At 37.3% G+C, this 25,028-nt stretch overlaps 1 protein-coding gene across 2 annotated transcripts in view; it reads right to left on the reverse strand.

Annotated features, from left to right (window-relative positions):
- Positions 1-1,840: 1,840 nt before the first annotated feature.
- Positions 1,841-25,028, reverse strand: part of wdr37 (WD repeat domain 37) — a 145,160-nt gene continuing 121,972 nt past the window's right edge. For both annotated transcript variants that reach the window (XM_043690670.1, XM_043690669.1), the window contains 3 exons: positions 19,034-19,168; positions 8,606-8,720; positions 1,841-3,819 (listed from right to left, as the gene is read on the reverse strand). In XM_043690670.1, the coding sequence (XP_043546605.1) occupies positions 3,688-3,819; positions 8,606-8,720; positions 19,034-19,168 (382 nt within the window). In that variant the 3' untranslated portion in view covers positions 1,841-3,687. The remainder of the gene's footprint in view (positions 3,820-8,605; positions 8,721-19,033; positions 19,169-25,028) is intronic.

Consider the following 25,028-nt stretch of genomic DNA (forward strand, 5'->3'; position numbering starts at 1 on the left):
AGGCAGGAGATTTACACAAAGGAATCAGTACAGGCAAGATGGGCTAAATGGCCTCCTTCTGCCATAACAGTTCTAATTTTTTTGTATTCTGGCCAACAGGTTGCATAATTATATAGTGCAGGTCCTGCACATCACATTGATGTACACTTACATGTTATAGCCTGTTAAAAGGTTCAAATAGATATTACAGAATCACAATCCTAAAATATTATGTAATATTTTCTACATTTATGAAAATCACAATATGCTGTAACAGAGCATTTTGGCACAATGCATTTCAAAAGGGCTACAGTTTTATTTTGCTTCATGAGAAAAAGACAGTAAATCTATAAAATAAAAGGGCACAATCCATCATTTTAAAAAAACTTTGTCTTTGATGAGTACTTACAATCCCATTACTCCAACCCGAAGTAAGCTGCTCCATAACTTATACACAAAACAAAAAAGCTGTAAACAAAAAAAAAGAAATAAAACCAAGGTCCACATGCTTGGAGTAACAGATCCACTTCCACTGGGATACATGCCTTCTGTTTATTCCAAAATAAGCCAAGAAAATTTATACTTGAAAAAAAGCTTCTTAATTATGCAACATTTTTCACTGTGAAATGGCAAGGCAGAAAATGCAATATGTGCAAAAGGAACACAAATTGGCTGAATCAACAATAGAAAACTATAGCAGCTACATCAATAAACCAAAATATAACAGATATTTTGGTTATATCCATCATGGTTGCTGATAAGAAAGATGTTTTGGGTGAAAGATCAACTATAAACTGCATTTAATGCAACATTTTTATTGCTGTGAGGCAATTCATACGAGTACTAACAAAAGAAAACATTACACCAATCCCATACAAGGACGTATTTGAGCAATGACCGAAACCTTAGTCAAGCAGACAGGTTGTGTCTCTCAAAAGAGAAAAGAAGTGGAGGCAAAAGTGAGCAAGTGAACTCCAAAATTTGGGGCTCAGCTAACTAAAGGCATAGCCACTAATAATGGAAATGTAAAAATCAGCAGTACACAAATAGCCAGGAGTAGAGGGCTTTGAGGAGGTTATGGAGCTGGAAGGGAGTTAGGGAGGACAAAGGTACACAGAGGATTTGAAAACAAGGATTTAGTTTTAAAACTGAGACAGAGGTTAAACATGAATCAATACACGTCTTTGAGCAGGGTGTCGACAGGGCTTGAGTTAAGAAGTGAGCAGCTAAGTTTTAGATGACTCTGAGGTTACAGAAGATAGAACTATGGAGATAGGCCAGTAATTGATTGATATAGTAAAATATAGATGTAACAGAAGTATGGAATTGGGCAATTAAATACCATATTACATTCTCTGCAACAGAAATCAATATAATTCAGCCAAAACAAAGTATTTTTTCTTTCATTTTTAATTTCACACTTTGTTTCAAGCTTCTGAAATAAATGAAAATTCAATTTTAAACAAGATGCTAAAATACTGATAGATAAGTGAAATGGGTACAACTGGGGTTTCTTTTAGAGAAACAGATGTAATGCACAAGTGTCTTATCACAATACAGAAACAGAACATCTTTCCACATCTGTTTCAGTAGAAGCCTGTGTTGCACTCTGAAACCTGACAAAAATGAGCATGACAGTTAGCAACAGTTAGCAACATGTATTACCTTAGATCAGAAATCCTATTCATTGTCTGATCCAACAACCTAATGCAGTAAACGTTCTCTGCAAAAATGCTCTTGGCAGCTTTATGACTACTTATGAATAACATTACAATCATCTCCGAAAACATTTTACTTGCATATAAGTTGTTGTCACACCTCTATGCAACATTGAATCAGCAGTCCCAAAGCACTGGAAAAGTAATTTATAACACAAATATTTAATGCTTTAATGAAAAGAAGGAACTACATTTTTACTGAGTTGCCCATGGAACACACGGGGACGTGATACAAATCACACAAACAAACAAAAATTGATTTTAGAAGTTACAACATCTTGTCTAGTAATGTTTCTTACATTGGATAGTTTATAGTTTATGTCAGAACAATCTGCTGCTTAAACAATATCCAGTGCTCTACTTGTAAACTGCCATATGTTGTGACAGTATCATAATCATACTCAGCATACTGCAGTATTCATCCATCCAATAGGAAGTTCCAAGGCAGCTATGGACTGCTGACTTGGAAATCAACCATTCATTTGTTGATATCAAATCCAAACAAGTCCATTAAGATTGTCCAGTTGTTAGAAAACAAAAAAAAACTGTTTCCTGCATTATTTGCTCTAACTGCGACACTGATAAACCATTAACACTAAAGCCAACATCAATTGAAACACAGATTATGAACAATATGCAATACATTGTTTAGCATTCAGGCAGCTAAATGCAGGATGCAGTTTTGAACATTACTAATCTTTGGGGTTAATAAAGAAAAATTTAAATCTATACCTGCCAGTAAACATCTGATTATTTCAAGCTTCTGTTGGTACTAACGCAGGAACCAAAATAATTCATGAAATTAGATTATTGCATTGACAGCATACTGGACAAAGGATAGCACCACAATGCTTTGTCACTTGAACTGGTTGCTGGCCAAATTACTTAATATTAAGCACAATTGTGCTTAACTATGTAAAAATATGCAAATATACATTAAATCTGAAACACAATGGGTTCCAAATCATTTAAACTCGGAATTTAGATAATTTGTGCATATTTAGATATCCAAGCCATTATGTTCAGCACTTGAAGTCTCATGTGACTAACAAAGTTATGGTGCGTATGAGATCTCGAATGCAAATAATTTGCCTTTAGTCTTTAATGAGTCTTCCTGATCGCAGACATTACAACACTAATCATATGCCCACAATCTCACAGATTGGAGGTAGGACTCTGTGCACTTAATATTGGCTTGAATCACAGAAGTAAAGAAAAAAAAAGTATACAAAAAAACTTTATAGCATTTCTTTCTCATTAGTGTACGTTTTGACAAAATGCATATCAGAGCCAAGGCCTATAACTGACTAACTACATTATATGAGGTTATAATTCCACAAATGAACATTACTGCCCACTCCTATGATATTCAAATACCTGAATTCCAAACATTGCTGAAATGAGGAAAAGATCTAAATACATATCTCAAATTCACTGCAGTACATTGATACAGTCAGATACTGATTGCAGGTAGAAAGACTGCTGAAGGAAAATATAATATGCGAAATTACATCAAAATTACAATATCCTAACCCCGCATTTTCTACAAGGCAACAAGGAAGATATGTAGAATTTTCAGGTTACAACAAACACAACTATACCCTTCACATAATTTACATTTGGTAGAACTTCACATTTTTTCAGTCATTCAAAAATGCCCTGCTCACACTGCTACAGAATCCAGCTATAACTTCTGTGCAAATCATTTATACGCCGTATGTGAGAAGGTCAACCAATTCTAACGACCAGCGAAGAACACATAAATTACAAACATAAGAAATATGCATGGTTGCATTCAAAATTGGCTCATTAACCAAGCATAGTTTCATGGACATTGCATGCAGATTATGCATGTTAAGCCATTCAATGCCAATCATACAATTCTTTCTTCTTAGATGGAAGACTCACAGCAGTAACAACAATAGAAACATAGTTAAGCATATAAAGATTAGAGTTATTTAAAGTCAGTTTTGAAACACTCTATGGTATTTTACTTTTCTTGCAAGAGTGCTGGGATATTGATATTCCAACCAATAGCTTGACGATCAAAACCACAAGAGAAGAGGTTGCATGTTGGATTGTCCTCACTCCAAGCTGTGCAGCACACCATACGTCGATGGCCCTGTAACAGGTGATAAAAAAGGAGTTAGTAGTCTGTCACCCCAACATAAGTTATTTCCTCTTGCAGGCTCTGAATCCTTTCTATTCAAATTAATTTCTTCAGTCGTTGTCTAGCATTACACTAGAACTCTAGTAAACAATTTGGCTTCTTTAGAGAAGACTAAATTTGTCAGTAAAATGAATGACCACATCACAAAGGAGGGGAAAGATTTCCTAGAAATAAGCACTGCTATTCTCAATCATGCTTTTAAATTTATGGCAACTTCTTGGCATGGACTGTAAGAGACTTATGGCTATCATCTTCGTGTCAAGCTTTTCTGCAAATTGGAATCATCTGAATTATTGAAACTTGCAGTTCATTGATGAATGTTATGATTTCCAGTTTAGTATTCAATAGTTCCAACTTTACAATAAGCTTAGCAGTTTTCTTACTTCCATTTAGTTTTAGCTCTATTAAAACTGGTGGTCGGTTGATACAATTGACATGTCATCATTATCAATTAGAATATAACAGGTCCTGATAGGAGGCAAAAAAAAATCCCCAGCTGTGGAAAACTTTAGAAGTCACATATCTAAAGTTTCTCCAAAGCATGTTACACTTTCCATTCATCATAACTTGAATTAGTGACACATTGCATCAGGACAACTTGCACATGGATTGCAGCAGTTCAAGAAGGTAGCTCACCACCAACTTCTCAAGAGTAACTAGAGATAGGCAATAAATGCTGGTCAGCCAATGACCTTCAGGTCCCACAAATGAATCGCTGAAGTGTCACAATGCAAAAGTAAGCTATTCAGCCCATTGTATCTGCAACATCTTGCTAGAGGAGCACAGTGAGCATCTGAATGAATTAATATTTTTTGCTTCCACCATCTTGTTCCATAGATACACCACTCACTTATAAATGCTTTGATAGATCAGTCTTGAATTTATCCCCTATCAGCTGCAACCCATGTTCTCCTGTTCTACAGCAAAATGGCAGGGTTAACAATAATCATCAGACTGTGTTACTTCTGTTCCAGCAGCTTAAGAGTTCTAAAAAATACGTTACTCATTCCCAAAGTGATGCATTATTGATACCCATTAGAATTTTGAAATTGGTAATTGTATCACCTCCCCACCTCATCCTTTCAGGTAATATAGGAGTAGGCCATTCAGCTCCTCGAGCCTATTCCACCATACAATGATTTCATAGCTGACTGTAGCCTACCTCCAGAGACCTGCCTTTGGCCCATATCCTGAACGCCTTTGCTCAATAAAAATTTACACATTCCAGATTTAAAAGTAACAGTTGATCTAGCATCCATTACAGTTTGTGGAAGAGAGTTCCAAATGTCTACCACCCTTTGTGTGTAGAAGTACTGCCTAACATCTTTCCTGAACAATCTGACCTGATGATTCTAAAATATCAGAATGTCTAATTATCATAATTATTCCTCATAATACAATCCCTCCACCTCTTCAAATCATTCTGGTTGCTCCCTTATGTTCACTTTCATAGTTACAATAGTTGTTTGTGCCCACTGAAATCAACTGTTCACACAATACTCAGAGTGGCAGGAATACCTTCCTATTTCGGTTTAATGGTATATCTCAAAATCTGATTTTCTTTACCTAATACCTTTCAACATTAATACACAGTATTAATGTATTATAAAACAGGATCCCCAGATCACTTTCATATTCAAAACACATTATTTTCTTTCTTTCTAAGCACGAGCACTTTCCCAGATTTTTTTCACGTCAAGCATTTTGAATTTCATTATATTGCAGTTCTTTAGAAAATTTTAGCGTCTATTATAAAAGACACATAGGACAGTGTTTAGAAATACATAATCAAGCATGGTTTCATGAAGAAGAAATTATGCCTCACAAAAAGAGGTCTTTGAGGTGGTAGCAATGAGGGTAAATAAAGAGGAAGCAGTGAATACATTTGAATTTCCAGAAGGTGATTGTTAAGGTGCAGTACAATAGACTACTTAATCAGATAAGAGTCGATGGTACTGAGGAAATATATTAGCATGAATAGAGAATTGGTTAACTAATAAAAGGCAGGTTAGGATAAAGGAAGTGGGGTGAACATTTTCAGAATGGTTACCTGTGACCAACAGCATGCCACAGAGATCAGTACTGGGATCACAATTACTTACAGTATATATTAATGACTTGGAAGATAGAAGTACATGTACTGTAGGAACATTTGCAGATGACACAAAAATAGCTGAGAATACAAATGGCGAGGATGACATAAACAGCCTGCAGTGGGACATAGAAAGGTTAGATATGTGGGCAAAACTTGACAGATGGAAAGTTAAAATGTGAAGTTATGCAATTTGACACAAAGAACAGATGAGCTAAATATTAGTTAACTGAAGAAAGACTTGAGAGCTGCTGCAGTAGTAAAGGATTTAGAAGTCCTTCTGCATTAATCACCAAAAGCTAACATACAAGTTCAGCAGGTAATAGAGAAAGCAAATGAGATGTTGACTTTTATTTCAAAGGGAGTGAAGTATAAAAACAGGGAGGTTTTCCTAAAACTATACAAGGTGCAAGGTAGACCACAGTTGCAACATTGTGAAAAGCTTTGGTCCCCTTATCTAAGAAGACGTACTGACATTGGAGAGGCAGTACAGGGACGTTTCACTGGGTTGCTTTTTGGTAAGGAGGGCTTTTCTTATGAGAAGGTGAGTTGGTTGCAGAATGTACGATGAGTTTAGAAGAATGAGAGGCAATTCTATTTAAACATAGAGGAAGTTTGACATGGTAAACATCCTCTTGTGGGGCAACCTAATACAAGGGCATAATCTTGGAGGAATGGTTCACCCAGTTAGGGCAGAGGTGAGGAGGAAATTCTTCTTTCAGACAGTATCAATCTGTGCAAGTGTCTATGAATAACCAATCAGTAGAGGTTGGTTACCATCAAATATATTCAAGGCTGAGATAAACAGATTTTTTTTAAATGAGTGAGCGAATCGAGAGTTATGGGGAAAAGGCAGGCGATTGGAGATAAGGATTATCAGATCAGCCATTATCTCACTGAATGACATGACAGAACAGACTCAACGGACCAAATGGCCTACTTCTGTTATTGCATCCTATGATCACTAGGCATATCAGTCAAATACCTAAATATATGTAAAATTAATATCAATGATGCTGTTGTGAAATCCATGTTATTTTCTAACTCCCAATGAAAACTGAACCAAGTAAAGAACAAAAGGCAAGACTTACATCCATATCGTATAATCACTATGAAAGTGCTACAATAATGTACTTCATAGAGTCATAGAATCACACAGACCCTTCGGTCCAACTTGTCCATGACGACCAGGTATCTTAATTAGTCCCATCTGCCAGCATTTGCCCCATATCCCTCTAAACCCTTCCTATTCATATATCCATCCAGATGCCTTTTGAATGTTGTAGCTGTACCTGACTCCACCACTTCCTCTGGCAGCTCATTCCATATCCGCACCACCCTCTGCGTGAAATAGTTGCCCCTTAGGTCCCTTTTATATCTTTCCCTTCTCACCTTAAACTAATGCCTTCTTGTTTTGGACTCCCCCACCCCAGGGAAAAGACTTTGTCTTTTTACCCTATCCATTCCCCTCATAATTTCATAAACCTCTATAAAATTATCGTCAGCCTCCGACTCTCCAGGGAAAATAGTTCCAGTCTATTCAGCCTTTCTCTATATCCCTCCAACCCCTCTTTTCTGAACCCTTTTCAGTTTCATACCAGTAACGTGTTTTTGAAGCATAGTTACTGTTACTCCAGAGCTAACAAAGCTGTAAATTTGCACTCAGTAAACTTGGACAACAGCTATGTATGTGATAATGGCCAGATGATTTTTTTTTCTGTGATGCTGACAGATAATCATTAGTCAGCACATCAGGGATAACTCCCATGCTCTTCCTTAAAATACCACCAGGGGAACTTTTTCATTCAACCAAGCAGGCAGATGTGACCACAATTTACTGTCCCACCAAGAATGGAATGCTCCCTCAATGCGACGATGGAGTGGCAACCTTGATTTCAGTGCTCAAGTCCTAGAGTGTGACTTGAACCTGGACCCATGTGATTTAGTTTGTCACCAACTGAGTTCTGTAGATATCGTAAGATTTGCTGATTAAAGTTTCCCAAGGAAACCCAAAGATTGGTCAATAACTAAGTTTCAACTATTTTCCGGCACAGGAACTACTGCTATTTCATCAAAATGCATCTATTCATTTTTACATCAAACGCCAGTACAGTTTACCAAGTGCATGGCCACAGTTGTCAAGGGAAAATGCATTAAACTGGCAATATTTATAAGGTTCTATATGCATAAATGTCAGCTTCAGTTTGTGCATCATTTTGCACTTAAGATATATACAATTTTTTTGTAAGCTTCGATTTTTCAAAAAATTATTACTCTACTTAACCTTATGGACAAAGTAAAACACAATGTTATGTCATTATAGTTACATTGTAATGCATTTACAAATTTGATGAAATGAATGGTCTTGTTCACTTTTTAATCTTTTGACTTCCACAGTTCTGTAGATATTGTAAGATTTGCTGATTAAAGCTTCTTAAGGAAACACAAAGATTGGTCAATAACTAAGTTTCAACTATTTTCAGGAGCAGGAACTACTGCTATTTCATTAAAATGCATCTATTCATTTTTACAAACCTTAAAGCAATCCTAATTCTCTTGGTTATAATTGTATGAGAAAAGTCACTAGCTTAATGATAAGTCTATTAGAAGGATAAAAATTAAGCATTGAAATAAAATTTGAATTACCTGACGATTACTGCGGGGTAGACGTGCTAAACGTACTCCTGACATATCAAATAATCGAACTTGACGATTGTCATGAGGAAGTGCTATAATCCTCTGATTAACTGAAACACTTATTCTGCAATAGGAACAGAGTCATTTTATGAATACTTCAAATAACATTCAATAGAATATCACAGTGCCAGAATTCCAGGTATATTTAGTACCTTCTAACCTTAATACGGGCACAGTGTCTTCCTCTTTACCCATTCAGCTACTTTGGAATGACAAACATATAGCTCAGTTATTCTGGCTGTTTTAGATTTTAGTACAAATGGTTGAAAAAAAAAAATCAGCACTGAGACTTTTAGCTCTACAACATTTTTTATGCAACAAATCAATGATATTTCAACACAGTAACAGAAAATGAGACAAAGTGAGGGGAAAAATAACATATTCTAACTGGAAAAGTATTATTACATAGATATAAAAGATAGGGCACTAAATCACACCAGCCAGTGTAACTGGTTCATACCAGTGTTTATGCTCCACTTATTCTTCCTCCTTTCCACACCGATCAAATTCTGATCAGCATGATCTTTTATTCCTATCACCTTCATAGGCTTATGGGGCTTCCCCTTGATTTCAGCTGCAACATTTGCCTTAATCAATACCTGTGGTTTCTCACCATTCACTGGGTAAAGATGTTTCTATTGAAGTCCCCATTCAGTTTCTTGGTGATTATTTTATGTTAACAGCCTCTAATTTTACCTTTCTCAACAGATGAAAATGTGCCCTCTATCCATTCTGTCAAAATCTTTCATAATTTTGACAATTGTTTAGTAGGTAATTTCTCAGCTTTCTCTTTCCAAGATAAACTAAGGCCAACTTGGTCATCCATTCTGAATCTGTATAACCTCAAGTCAAGCATTTATTTACAAATTTAAAAACCACACAACACCAGGTTATAGTCCAACAGGTTTATTTGGAAGCACTAGCTTTCTGAGCACTACTCCTTCATCAGGTGGCTAATGCTTCCAAATAAACCTGTTTTTCGATAACCTGGTGTTGTGTGATTTTTAACTTTGTACACCCCAGTCAAACACCAGCACCTCCAAATATATCTTATATACAAATGTTCTTATAGTCACAGAGTCATACAGTCATAGAACTATTCAGAATGGAAACAGACCCTTCGGTCCAATTTGTCCATACTAAATCAAACATCCTAAATTCATCTGGTCCCATTTGCCAGCATTTGGCCCATATTCCTCTAGAGCCTTCCTCTTCATATTCCCATCCAGATATCTTTTAAATGATGTAATTGTACCAACCTCCACCACTTCCTCTGGCAGCTCATTCTATACAGGCACCACCCTCTGCATGAAATAGTTGCCCTTTAGGTCCCTTTTAAATCTTTACCCTCTCATCTTCAACTTACGCGTTCTAGTTTTGGACCCCCCACCTTGACTATTCACTCAGCACTGAGTCTCATGGTTTTATAAAACTCTATAAGGTCACCCCTCAGCCTCTGACATTCCATAGAAAACAGCCCCAGCCTGTTCAGCCTCTCCCAACTGCTCAAATCCTCCAACCCTGGCAACATTCTTGTAAATCTTTTCTGAACCTTTTCAAGTTTCACAACATCTTTCCCACACCAGGGAGACCAGAATTGAATGCAGTATTTTAGAAGTGGCCAAACCAATGTCTACACCGCCGCAACGTGGCCTCTCAACTCTATACTCAATACACTGACCAATAAAGGCAAGCATATCAAACACTTTCTTCACTACCTTGTCTACCTGTGACTCCACTTTCAAGGAACTTTGAACCCGCACTCCAAGATCTCTTTGTTCAGCAACACTCCCCAGGACCTATACATTTAATGGTTAAGTCCTGCCCTGATTTGCCTTTCTAAAATGCACCACATTGCAGTTACCTAAATTAAACTCCATCTGTCACTACTTGGCCATTGGCCCATCTGATCAAGGTCCCGTTGAATCTGAGGTAATTTTCTTCGCTGTACACTACACCACCAATATTGATATGATCTACTATCCATACCTCCTGCATTCACAACCAAATTATTTATGTACCTTCTTCACACTATCTCCAGTGTCTCTTTATCCATTTTCAAACATGGAAACGTACTTCAGACAACACCAAATATAGTGTAACCAAGTTTGGTACAAGTTAGTATAACTTCTCTACTTTAAAATGCTATTCCTCCAGAAATATATTCCAGTTCTTCATTGTTTTTGTTTGGTCTCGATGGCTTCCATCATGATTTTTAGAAATTTGTGTACTTGAACACTTACAACCCTTTGCACCTCTTATCCCAAATAGATTCTTATTTTCCGAAGAATACATAACCTCCCTACTATAGCATACTAAAATAACACCTCATACTTAAAGGTGGAACTCATTGGTTAATTATATGCCTTTTCTGAAATCTTATTAATATTTCCTTGTAATGTGTTTCAGTATTCCCAAGTGATGATCCATTCCAATTAGAAATTGTGTTGATTAAATTATTAATATAATTTGTGATCAAAGCAATCAAAGTATCAATCCTTGTGTAACCCCATTTACTACTTTCAGTCACTTTGAAGAGTTATTATGTATTTATTCGCTGCATTGAATCTTCTGCTACTTTTAAAGAAAAAAAATCAAGATGTGGGCACCAGCATTTTTAACACCCCTTGAATTGAGTGTCTTGTATGACCATTTCAGAGGGCAGTTAAAAGTCAAAGACCTTGCTGAGAGTCTAGAGTCATGTGCAGGCCAGACTAGGTAAGGATAGTAGATCTACCTCCCTAAAGGACATAAGTGAACCAAATAGTTTTTACAACAATTGCTGATAATTTTAATCATTAATTGCCATTACTGAAACTAATTTCAACTCCAGATTTATTAATTAAATTTGAACTACACCAACTAACTTGTAGGGATCTGAACCCAAGTCACCAAAGCATTAGCTTGGGCCTCTGAACGAGTTCGGAAGATTACCACCACACCACCATTTCCTCTACATGTGTGACTTTGTTAATTAGATGATTATGTGGTGCATTATCAAAGGTGCTTTGGAAATCTAAATATATTAGATCTAGTAACTTGCCCTTGTCTATCTGTCGCCAATTCAAAAAATTCAATGTGGTCGATGAAGCAAAGGCTTTAAAATGCATGTTGGCTGTTCATTAATTTTGGTTTCTTTATATTTTAAAATAGTTTTCTATTTTACAAGGAATTCAATTAGATTTCTTACTATCAATGTTGAACTAGCCAATCTATAATCTCCTAAGTAACTTACGGGAAAAAGGTCCATATCAGTGGGAAAAGAAATTATAATATCGTTTGCAATAATCATCAAATGGTGTTATTTCTACTCCAAGAACTTAGCACGATGGAAAAATATATTATTCAATCCCAAAGTGATGCATGTTAATTTGAACCTAAATGTGGTTGTCAAATGATTCTACACTCTCACTCAGTGTGCCTTTTTTGTTAATGATATGCAGCACACCCAATATCAACAAAACGGGTAATTCTTCCAATGCGTGTCTTGAAAACTGATGACGAAGCACAGAAATCAGACAAACAGGAAGTAGGATTTTCTTTTAAAAAGGCCAGATCAGTTTGAAAGAGTATTTCATAACTTCAAGGTGTACTAGAGCACTTCACAACCAATGAATTATCCCTGAAGTGTACTTAATCTTGTGTAGGCAGGCATTCCCACAGGGTCCCGTAAACAGAAAGTGAGATGAATGGCCAGTTCATCTGTTTTGGGGTAAGTTTGAGGGCCCATGTGTTGCAACTACACAGATAGGGAGGCTGATTTGATTTGGCTGCCTGTTTTTCTGCTGTAACGAGTGGCATGCTTTACATCTGCCTAAACAGATTACATACAGCCATGAACGTTGGGCATGGCACCTGAAAAGCCTGGATGCTTAAGTGCTACAAGATTTTAAAAAAATATTTTAACCACCTCAACAACTTCTGGTCTATTTCATCTGAAAGATGGCGATGCAGCACTTGCTCAGAACTCAAAAGAAGAGCCAGCCTACTCCATGTGGTTAAGGCCTAAAGTAGATGTGGAATCTCAATCATCTATTCTGAACAAGACTGTCATCACTGAGATATACAATGTGCAACAGTAAAGAAATGCAGGAAAGATGAAAAGAGCAATGGAACAATTTGAAGATGTTTATAAAATTTGACCTTAACACTTGGTCGTTATCATACAGCTGTTAATTTGTTAAACTCACCCAACCTCCAAGTGAAAGGTTGCGTGACCTTCAGTGTACACACTGTTTGAAATTTACAAAAAAAACACAGGATTAAAGCAAAGCAATTTTCCATCTGATACAGGATGGGTGATAAGGGAAGCGTCTGCGAATGCCTTCCATCTGTCTCTCATGAGCTTTATCAGATTTTTACAGGATAATTACAATATTGCTTTAAAAATGAGCTACAAAACGAGCAAAGTTCATAAAAGGATTGTGTTGACAGAGGCATTTTTGATTCTAACAGTAATCCAAATCTAATAAGTAGGAAAGTACACACAGATGTGCAAATGCCATTGTAAACTGAAAACCATCAGTTCAAAATTTACTTAAGCTTTTCTTTTCCACTTTTACTTTAATCAGTAACCTTTACAATGCAGAAATATACTTTCAACTTAGGTGCTAATGTCTCAGCTAATTTCAAAAGTTCAATACAGAAGATTCACCTAACATTGCCCTAATAATGTTTTGAAATGGCAGTAACATCCTCCTCGGCATTTCCCCTCTCATCCTTTCAAATCTGGTTCCTCCTGCTTCTGAAAATACAACTCTTATTGAGTACTGTCCTGCATTAAGAGCCACTTTTATCTGAATGAACATTTTTCTTATGAGAGTCTTGGTTACAGGTGCTTGGTTTAATATGCAGTTATAGAGGTGAGGAAAGACAATAAAAGCTGAGTTCAACGATGTCCTCATCTGCACTTTCCAGAGTTATGAGTGCTCTCTCGTGTCCAGGATTATAGGGGCTAAGTATAGCCAATTGCACTGACTGGAGATAATTTAACTCAATATAAATTACACATCAAAATAAATGACAACCCCATGGGGCAGCACCAAATCCCTCTTGAGCCACAGAGCCTCACTTAACAAGACACACTTTTCTGAATCATTAAATCATTCTTTCTTTCCACCAGCAAGCAGTGCTGCACAACCTAAGTGCTTTGGGACATTCTGAGAATGTGATAAATGTTGCATATAAGAAAGTTCCTCCATGTTCAACCATTTGCTTTCAGAGGAAACATCAGTGAAAATCAGCGCTAATTAGTGCCAGAGGTAGAGAAAAGGAAGTTATATCACAAACTCAATCTTTGGTTTAGCATCTGTCATTTCTAAACTGACTAAATCTATGAATTACAAATTACTGGTATAAACTTACAAATCATGTAAATGAAAACAAGCCTTTTAATGTAATGTTAATGCAACCCTTGATAGTCTCAAAAGAAAACAAATGAAAAACATAATATACTAGCTTAATTTTGAAACCCAATACCTGTAATTTTGTTCCTAAAAAAATACAAAATTGTACAAAAGATATACAAATTGATCAGCGCTAATTTAAGATGGCAATCCATCAGTAACTCCACTAAGAAACCCTTTTCTTCAAATATCACACAAACCCTACAGTGAAATGGAGACTGTTTGGCTCATCGTATCTGCACTGGTTCTTCAAACGAGCATCACCACCTGGTGCCTGGTTCAACAAATGGTTGAACATGGAGGAACTTTCTTATATGCAACATTTATCACATTCTCAGAATGTCCCAAAGCACTTAGGTTGTGCAGCACTGCTTGCTGGTGGAAAGAAAGAATGATTTAATGATTCAGAAAAGTGTGTCTTGTTAAGTGAGGTTCTGTGGTTCAAGAGGGATTTGGTGCTGCCCCATGGGGTTGTCATTTATTTTGATGTGTAATTTCCCCATATCCCCGAACATTAAAAAACAATGTTCTTCCTACCAAAATACATCACCTCACTTCCCTGCATTAAACCTCATTTGCCACCTATCTGCCCACTCTATAGTTTACAATTCTTTCAAATTTTGTGTCATCAGCAAACTTGAAACTGCCCTCTGTACATGAAGATCCAAATCATTAATATGTATCAGGAAAAGCACAGGACCCCATACCAACCTGTCAGGAACTCGGACACATATCTTCCTTCAGCTCAAAAAATAAGTATTGACCATTCCTCTCTGTTCCTATCATTCAGCCAATTTGTATCCATATTGGTTCAGACATTTTTATTCTATGAGCTTAACTAGACTGAGCGTACAATTGACTGATTCCAGAAATAAGGATTTATTTTACACTCAATCTTGGGACGAGGATGTCATTGATTTGCCAAAATGTATTGTCATCTCTAGTTTCCCTTGGAAAGGTGGTAGTGAGCTACCTTCTTGAACCAGTGCAGCCCATGTGCTGTAGTTAGGCCCACATTGTCCTTTGGGAGGGAATTCCAGAATTTTGAACCAGCAACACTGAAGGAACAGCTCTATATTTCAGGTTGGGATGGTGAGTGACTTGAAAGGGAATTTGGAGGTGGCGATGTTCCCATGATCTTGTCTTTCTAGATGGTAGTGATTATGGGTTTGGAAGGTATCAAGGGGTCTTGGGTCAATTTCTGCAGTGAGTCTCATAGATACCACATACTGCTGCTACTAAGGGTCAGTGATGGCGGGAATAGATTCTTGTGGATGTGGTGCGAATCAAACAGGCTGCTTTGCCTTGAATGGTATCAAGCTTTGAGTGTTGTTGGAGCAGCATTCATCCAGGTAGCGAGCAAGTCAAAAATTCTCAGATTGAGATCAGTTTCAAATCATCAAATGAAATAATGAATTTTGATTTGTCAGTAAATTACTGTAAAATGCAGGCAGATAAATAACAAAACATGCCAACGATACAGAAATTGGGCAAAGATCGGTGAGGTTTCCAAAATCAGGATTCTAAAACACAATAACAACGTGGAGCGAGTTTTACTCTGTATCTAACGCTGTGCTGTACTGCCCTGGGAGTGTTTGATGAGGACAGTATACAGAGCACCTTACTTTCAGTTTAAAAGAGAAGTGGTAGCTTTAGTTTCAATTTGAAAGTATCGAGGGACCTTATCTACATTTAACTTCGTGTTATGCTTCTCCTCAAAGTGGCTGAAGTGGACAGGGACCTTGACTTTCAGTTTTAAAAAGTAGAGAGAGTTTCACTCCACATCAGACCCCGTGTTGTTCCTGTCCTGGAAGTGTTTGATGGGGACAGTATTGAAGGAGCTTTACTCTCATTTTGCATTCAGTTTAAGAGAGCAGAGGGTGTTTTACTGCTTTACTCTGTATCTAACCCCATTGCTGTCCCGGTTCTGGGTTTGATGGGGGCAGTGTAAAGGGAGCTTCACTTTGTTTCTAACACTCTCCTGTCCCTGTCCTGAGACTGTTTTATGGGGACAACATCCAGAGAGGTGTACTTTCAGTTTAAAAGAGTAGAGAGAGTTTTACAATGTATCTAATATCCCTTGTTGTACCTGCAGAGCTGAAGGAAATTACAGAGATAAAGAGGATGGAGGAAATGGAGGAATTGGAAAACTGGAGTGACTATTTTAAAACTGGTACTGCTGGACAGGGAAGGTCAGGGAGTATGCAGGTGAACGAAAGTTGCTGTGAAACGTGTGTTAAGCACATGTATCTTATGAAGAGATTAAGCAGTTTAGGCCTTTATGTTCTGGAATTTAGAAGAGTGAGAAGAGATCTAATTTAGGTATACAAAATGCCAAAGAGGACACAGAGAGGATGTTTCCTCATATAGGGCAATCTGGAATGAAGGGTTGTAATTTTATGAGGGGCAGCACATTTTAAGCAGAGATAAAGAGAAATTATTTCTTTCAAAGAAGCATGAATCTGTGGAATTCACTATCCCAATGTGCGGGGACACTGAGTAAATTTAAGGAGCAGACAACATTTTAGTTAGTAATGGGTTAAAGGGTTATGGATAGTGGGCAGGAAAGTGGAGTTGAGACTTAGATGAGCCACGATCATGTGAAATGATGGATCAGGCTCGTGGGGCTGAATTGTCTACTCCTGCTCCTGGCTCATACTCCTCGCAAATCTGCTGTGTCCCCATATCAAAAAGCATTCTGAAAGTTCATGTACATCATATCAATAGCATTAACCTCATCAAGCCTTTGTGTTACTTGCTCAAAAAACTCCAGGAAGTTCGTTAAATATGATTTTCCCCTTTAGAAACTTATAGTGACTCTTCGTAATCAACACACATTTTTCCATATGACTACCAATCCTAACCTATATAACTATCTCTTGAAGCATTCCCATCACTGAAGTTAAATGACTGGCCTGTAATTACCATGATTATCCTTTCAACTTTTCTTGGAACATGACTATCATGTTTGCAATTTTCCAGTCTTCTGGCATCTTCTCAAAATCTAGGGAGGATTGAAGTACTATGGTCAGTCCCAGCAAAATCCACTCTCATTTCCTTTAAAATCCTTGGATGCATCTCATTCAGCCCCAGTACCTTATAAACTTTAAGTACAAACTGCCCATTCAACACTTCTTCCTACTCAATTTTGAACACTTCTAGTGACAGTTTCCTCCTCCGTCAACATGGCCTGGGGAACATAGAACATAGAAAAGTGCAGCACCTTCAGCCCATGATGTTGTGCCTAGGAATATTCCTGATCTAAAACAAAATAACTGAACCTATGCACCCTTCAATTCACTGCTATCCATGTGCATGTCTAGCAGTCGCTTAAATGTCCCTAATGACTCTGCTTCCACCACCACCGCTGGTAACGCATTCCATGCATTCACAACTCTCTGTGTAAAGAACCTACCTCTGACATTTCCTCCATATCTTCCTCCTATCACCTTAAAACTATGACCCCTCGTGCCAGTCAATCCTGCCCTGGGGAAAAGTCTCTGGCTATCGACTCTATCCATGCCTCTCATTACCTTGTACACCTCGATCAGGTCACCTCTCTTCCTCCTCCTCTCCAGAGAGAAAGGTCCAAACTCAGTCAACCTCTCTACATAAGACAAGTCTTCCAGTCCAGGCAGCATCCTAGTAAATCTTTTTTGCACCCTCTCCAAAGCCTCTGTATCTTTCCTATAGTAGGGTGACCAGAACTGGGCACAATATTCCAAGTGTGGTCTCACCAGGGTTTTGTAAAGCTGCATTCCCCTGTTTGAATTTACAAAATAAACTCATGAGCCTTTCTATCTATGTGCAAATCCAAAGTTGAGAGCTTTTACGAAAGAATGTTTCTATTTTACCGGAAAAATTGAAAATTTCAACAAGTATTGATAGTATTCTTCCAATTATACATTTGTCTCCCCATTATAAAACAGAACAGAAATCAAAAAATATTGTTGTGAATATATACTAGCATGTAACTTTAAAATCCTCTTCAATGATGTAGGTGTGAATGATCAGAGTTTAATTCCACTTTCACAATAATTATTTTCCCCCACTATCAGAATAAGGATATAGCACAAACTTTGTCAATCTGTGCAAGCTAAAACAACACAAGTCAGGTTTTGAAATGTTAGAATTTGAAAACTAAAAAAAGTAGAATTAAGTAAATTAACTATAGCAGGGAAGTTCACAAGAATTATAGTGCTTTCCCATTTCCATCTTCATCAGTACTTTGACTCAATGCTTGTCCCTAAGAATTTGAATTATAAGGGGTTCACCTAAAATATCCTCCAGTTCTGATTGTTCAAGGAGTGGGAAAGTTAAATGTACCACAGTTATCACCAATAAACTTTATACAGCATAGTTGGGTTTGTGATATCACTAAATTCTATTAACAGCTCACTCTAAATAGCATCTTTAGTGTATTAAAACCTTCCTGGAAATATTATCGATGTTTGACACCAAGCTACTAATCACCAAAAGCTTAGTCAAAGTAGTATTATTTAAGGAGCATTTTAAAGGAGGAAAGACATGTAATGAGGTAGAAAGGTTTCTAGAAGGAATTTCAGAATTTAAAGCATATGGAGCTGAAGCATAGTCACTAATGATTAATCACTGGGGAATAAATAGGATGCCAGAAGGTTACATGACTTAAGGAGAATCACAGATTTTAGATCATTGGGATGGTAAGAAGGGATTAAGCAGGAAGTTCTGAAAATTTTCAGATCATAAATCAAGTAACACTATCTTTCTGAAGTGTAATTATTATTTGTTAAAATATTAACAGCAGCCTTTATTTTTAATTTAGTATCTTACCCACGGTGTCCCAGAAGCAGAGGACTGGAGTGTATACAATGTTTTTTGAAATGAGCATAAGGGAATGAATGGAGAATGATCAACTCAGCAAAGAGAAAAGAACATTGCTTTAGTAGCCAATTAAGATTTACAACATATAAATAAATTTAAAATCATTTACCTGTTGACTGCTGAGTCAGTACGAATTGTTGCTATAGGAGAGCGCATATTCTTTAAATCCCAGACTTTTACAGTTCTGTCATCACTGCCAGATACAACATTATCTCCCACAGTAAAGACAGCAGATGTTACAGTGCTGAAAAGATATAAAACACGTGCGTTATCATTAAACAATGTAATTCCTACACATCGGAGATCTGTCTCTAGCTGGTATAAGGTATATTTAGATGCAATGTTTCCTAGAATTTCTTTTAAATGCCATATGCCTCATTCTTCTTAGTAAGCCTTTCTTTTTGTTAAACCAATTTGTCCGATGAACAGTCATCCATCAGTATTAAGATCTCGGGTATAAGGAAAATAAAGTGTTAACAAGCACTAAACCTCATCTCAGCTCTTATTTGACTAGTGTGTCCCACATCAGTATGGCCTTTCAGTATGGTAGTTTCAAAATATGTTTGCAGAATGGCAAAGATATATACAGAAAGATAATTATTTTATGCACCAACAAGAAATCAGATACACACACTCCATAAATTATTGGAGTTGATGCCAGCTGATCAGTGACATTACCAGTTTATTCTAAATAGGTTCAATCCTCCATGTAAAACAGGAGATAGCATCAATTATGTTGATAGTTAATATTCATCTTTCAATATTAATAATAATTTTAAAATGCATCGTTGGAAAATAAATCACACCAAGTACAAAAATCAAATTCACAAGCCATAGCTACTATTAGATTTCCCAAGTAGAAACAGAATGAAAATCTGTCAAACTTCAACAAAACTATCGCATGCAAATTTCAACTCCGTGAAGTTTGCATCCAGAATATTCAGATGCAAAACACTTTGGGTAGAGTGCCAAATCTTGGAAGAGTAATTTATCACAACCCCTACTTCCAGAAGGATTGTTTTTATCAGAAATTGGGCAAAAATAATATACAAAGGCTAACAATTGTCAATCTTTTTACTGCATCCGTGAGTCACATGATCATATCAATTAGGAATAAGATATTCGTCTCATAGAAGCTGCTCTGCCATTTCATAAAATATTATCTAACCTGATTGTGACCTCTATTTTCCTTTCCATCCATTATACGTTTACCAGTAAAGAATGCATAATTGAGCCTTAAATGTAGGCAATAAACTTTGTTTCACTATCCTTTAGGAAAGAAATCACAGATTATCAACAAGGTAGAAGAAAAAAATCTCACCTCAATTTTAAATGAGAGAACCTCAATTTTTAAAGGGTTTTTCCTAATTCAAAGTCTCTGTCTTTGTCACAACTTTTAAGCAACCCCTTATTAAGGACCATCAAGATCTTAAGCATTTTAGTAAGATTGCCCCTTAACAACATTAATTACATGGTCATTAAGTTAGCTTTTTATTCCAGATTTTTACTGAATTCAAATTTCATCATTTTGCATGGTGGGATTTGAACCTATGCCCCAGAGTATTAGTGCTGGATTACTAGTTCAATGACATTACTATTATTCTACTCCCTTCCCATTCTTCTAAACTCCAACGGATAATAGCCCATCCTTTCCGACCCTTCTTCATAAAACAACCCCAGCCATCAATCAAAACAATCAATCAATTTAACATTGTTTCAAATGCAATTAAATAAGGAGTCTAAAACTGCACGCTGTGCTCCCGATATCTCACCAAGTACTGCACAATTGGAGCAAAACTTGAATATTTTGGTATTCCATACCACTTACAATAAACAACAACATTCCATTTGCTTTCCCAATTGCTTACTGTACCAGCATATCAACATTTTGCGATTCATGCACCAGAAGACCCATATCCATCTGTACCTCATGAGCTCGAATGCTACCATGGGAGGTTGTGAATTTGAATTCAATAAAACTAGTCCTAAGGTAACTATGTAATGACTGTTCATTTTTGTGCAAGCTTGATCATTAATGCCATTTAGAAAAGAACTATGCCATTTTATATGGCTACATGTTATTCAAAACCCATAACGTGGTTATCCTTGGCTGCCCTCTGAGTCACTGAGAACAGGCAATAAATCCTGACCTAGCCAGAAACACCCATATCCCATAAACGGATATGGAAAAGGTGCCTGGGAATTCCATTGTCAGTGAGTTCCTCTCCAAGGCACCAGCCTGAGTCAAAATGTGTGTACCCATCTTTAATAGTACTGTGAATACATCTATGCATCTTCAATGGTTGAAGTCAGTTGCTCATCATCACCTTTTCAAGGACAGGACAAATTCTGGAATGGACAACAAATTTTAACCCAGCCAGTGACACCCACACGAAGAGGGAAAAAAGCTACTGGATGAGACACTACACCCTCTAAAATCCCAAAGGACTATTTCAAAGAAGAGAGGAGGGTTTCCCCACTGCCCCTGTCAATATTTATCATAAGTGTAGAAGTGGATAGCTGTATGATCCTGAGCTTATTACTATGTGCAATTTGGCTTCCAGGTTTTCTACATTGCTGTGACTAATTTTGTTTCGAGAAGTCCTGCAGGTTGTGAAAGGTGGTATTTATACAGAATAAAATAAAACATAGAATTGCAGTTGCTGGAGACTGAAACAAAGACAGAAAGTGGAGAAACGCAGGAGGTCTGGCAGCATCTGTACTGAGAAACATAGCTAATGTTTTGAGTCCATTGATATCTCATCAAAACTATTTAAATGGAAGCTTGCCTTTCTTTCTAAATATTCCTGCTTTGAATATAATGCATACATCTTCCTTTCAGTGCACATCACTACTTATATTGAAATCTGAATACATTTCTGCATTCCACCTCCATCCAGAACTGATGGATCTAAAAAGGACAAACTCATATATGATCATTTAATGAAGTTTAATATTTTGTAATTTACAATGGCAGTTGTTCCTGTCTATGTGTTACTTGAGGAATACAGGCGTCACATACTGATCTGGATGCTGATTGAATTTAACAGCATCCAGGCCACCAGAGGCCCTTTTATGCAGGAACACTTAATCCAAATTGACACTAAATTAAGGTTTAATAAGGATTAAACCACTCTGTGTAAATGGAGCAAAGTTCTTTAATTTAATACCACCCTAAAGCTAAAAAATGCTATTTTGGCATTTTTAAAGAAGTCAAGTATTTTTCAAAGAAAATCCTGGTGAACAAGCTGAGATCATTCACCTCACAGCTTCAAATCTATAAATATATAGTTACACAATATCATTTTTTAAAATGCAATGCCAAGAGTATAAGTTAACATGCAAAATGATGGAAAACATAAAAAGTCAATTAGCCTCTTGAAACTGAGATAATGTTTAGGCAGAAAACCATCATGTAAACTTGGACAAGTTAGTGCCTGTTCATTGTTATCTGATGGAAATAAACAGGAATAATGAGTAAAAATATTTGATATCCTGCTTTGCATTAGCTGTATTTATAGCTTTTGTTTTAGAAATTATAAGTTAGACAAGCCTAAGTCATTCTGTACACCTAGATTTAAATTCAGGTCAAACTATTAGAGTAAAAACCCCTTTGCTTTAGGAATATACACAGCAATTGGATGCCAATTAGACTAAGTTAAATTAGCCAACCTGCATAAAAGATTCACGCAAAACATAACCCTCTACACTAAGATGGGAAATTGCGAATGACACTGGTGTAAAATCAGAAGTGCAGAATGGATGATCCATCTCAGGCTCCCCCAGTGGTCCCCAGCATCACAGATACCAGTCTCCAGCCAATTCAATTCACTCCACGTGATATCAAGAAATGGCTGGAGGCACTGGACTGCAAAGGCAATGGGCCCTGTTAACATTCCAGCAATAATACTGAAGAACTTGCCACTCCCCTAGTCAAGCTCTTCCAGTTAGTTACAACATTGGCATCTACCCAACAATGTGGAAAATTGCCCAGGTATGTCCTGCACAAAAAAGCAGGACAAATCCAACCCAGCCAATTACCGCCTAATCAACCTACTATCGATCATCAGTAAAGTGATGGAAAGGGTCATCAACAGTGCTATCATGCAGCATCTGCACAGCAACAACTTGCTCAGTGATGCCTAGTTTGGGTTTCACCTGGACCACTCAGCTCCTGATCTCATTACAGCCTTGGTTCAAACATGAACAAAAGAGCTGAATTCCGGAGATGAGGTGAGAGTGACAGCCCTTGTCATTAAGGCCATTTGATTGAGTATGGCATCAAGGAACCCTGGCAAAATTGGAAACAATGGGCATCGGGGGCAAACACTCCGCTGGTTCGAATCATACCTAGCACAAAGGAAGATGGTTGTGGTTGTGGAGAGTCAGTCGTCTCAGCTCCAGGACAAAGCTGCAGGAGTCCATTGGGGTAGTGCCCTCGGCCCAACAATCTTCAGCTGCTTCATACTGACCTTCCCTCTGTCATAAGGTGAGAGGTGGACAAGTTCGTCGATAATTACACAGTGTTCAGCACCATTCACGAATCCTCTGACACTGAAGTAGTCCATGCTCAAATACAACAAGGTCTGGACAATGTTACAACAAGTAACATTCGTGCCACACAAATGCCAGACAATGACCATCACCAATACCAGATACTCAAACCACTGCCCCTTGACATTCAACAGTATTACCATCACTGAATGTCAACATCCTTGGGATTACCATTAACCAGAAACTCAACTGGACTCATCACATAAATACAGCGGCTACAAGAGCAGGTCAGAGACTGTGATGAGTAACTCACCTCCTGACAGCCCAAAGTCTATCCAACATCTGCAAGGCACAAGTCACAAGTGTAATGGAATACTCCTCACTTGCCTGGATGGGTGCAGTTCCAACACCACTCAAGAAGCTTGACACCATTGAGGACAAAGCAACCTGTTTGATTGGCACCACATCTATAAACATTAAATTCCACCACCACTGGCTCTCAGTAGTAGCATGTGTACTATCTACAAAGATGCACTGCAGAAATTCACCAAAGATCCTTAGACACCATCTTCCAAACCCACGGCCAATTCCACCTAAAAAGGACAAGGGCAGCAGGTACTTGGGAACCCCACCATCTGCAAGTTCCCCTCCAAGCCACTCACCACCCTGAATTGGAAATATAACGCCGTTCCTTCACAGTCGTTGGGTCAAAATCCTGGAATTCTCTCCATACCGGCATTGTGGGTCAACCTACAGCAAGTGGACTGCAGTGATTAAAGAAGGCAGTTCACCACCACCTTCTCAAGGGCAATAGGAATGGGCTATCAATGCTGGCCAGCCAGATGAATATTAAAAAGAACTTACCGCATTTTACTTCCATGACTGGGGTCTTTTAATTTACAAATTTCTAATACTTCAAAAGGGTTACAGAATCACTCTTCCAAATACTTCCTGTTTCATGTTAGGTGCTTCCCTGGATTGATCAGGTGGAGGAATAAGACAAAACAGTACATCAGGAACTTTAATTGATATATTCAATATTATAGACAGAGAATACTATTCTTCAGACATCTGCAATCGGTTAGCCTTCCAGACTTTTATTTCCAAAATACCTTATTGTTGTTTGAAATGTTAACTTTTTCTAACAACACAACACCAATAAACTGCTTATCAATACTCAGTTCAGGTTCCATTGGAATCACATGACTCAAAAGAGGCTGAAGAACCATTCTTTTGAATGAAAATACCTTTAAAAGGTGCACACTGAGTGATTTAATTGGCTGAATTTCTAGGTAGGTGACGTTTTTGTGTAGGTTCATAATTATATTTGTACCTAGATAATAAAATTATATTTGTTTAAGATTTTATCTAATCATGACAGAGAAAAGAAATGCACAAAAACTGTATACTTGTGTCATTTTCAACAGAATTATAGAAGCATTGAATAAAACAATTTGGCCTACTGTGCATCATCCATCTCTTTAAAGCTATTTTCACTTGCTTCCCATATTCCAAATTCCTGTATGTTCTTTCTTTTAAAGGATTTACTCAATATCCTTTTGTAAATTATCACTGAATCTGTTTCAGATACCCTTTCAATCGGTGTACTC

Source organism: Chiloscyllium plagiosum, chromosome 5 (genome assembly GCF_004010195.1).
Source record: "Chiloscyllium plagiosum isolate BGI_BamShark_2017 chromosome 5, ASM401019v2, whole genome shotgun sequence".
Taxonomy (NCBI): domain Eukaryota; kingdom Metazoa; phylum Chordata; class Chondrichthyes; order Orectolobiformes; family Hemiscylliidae; genus Chiloscyllium; species Chiloscyllium plagiosum.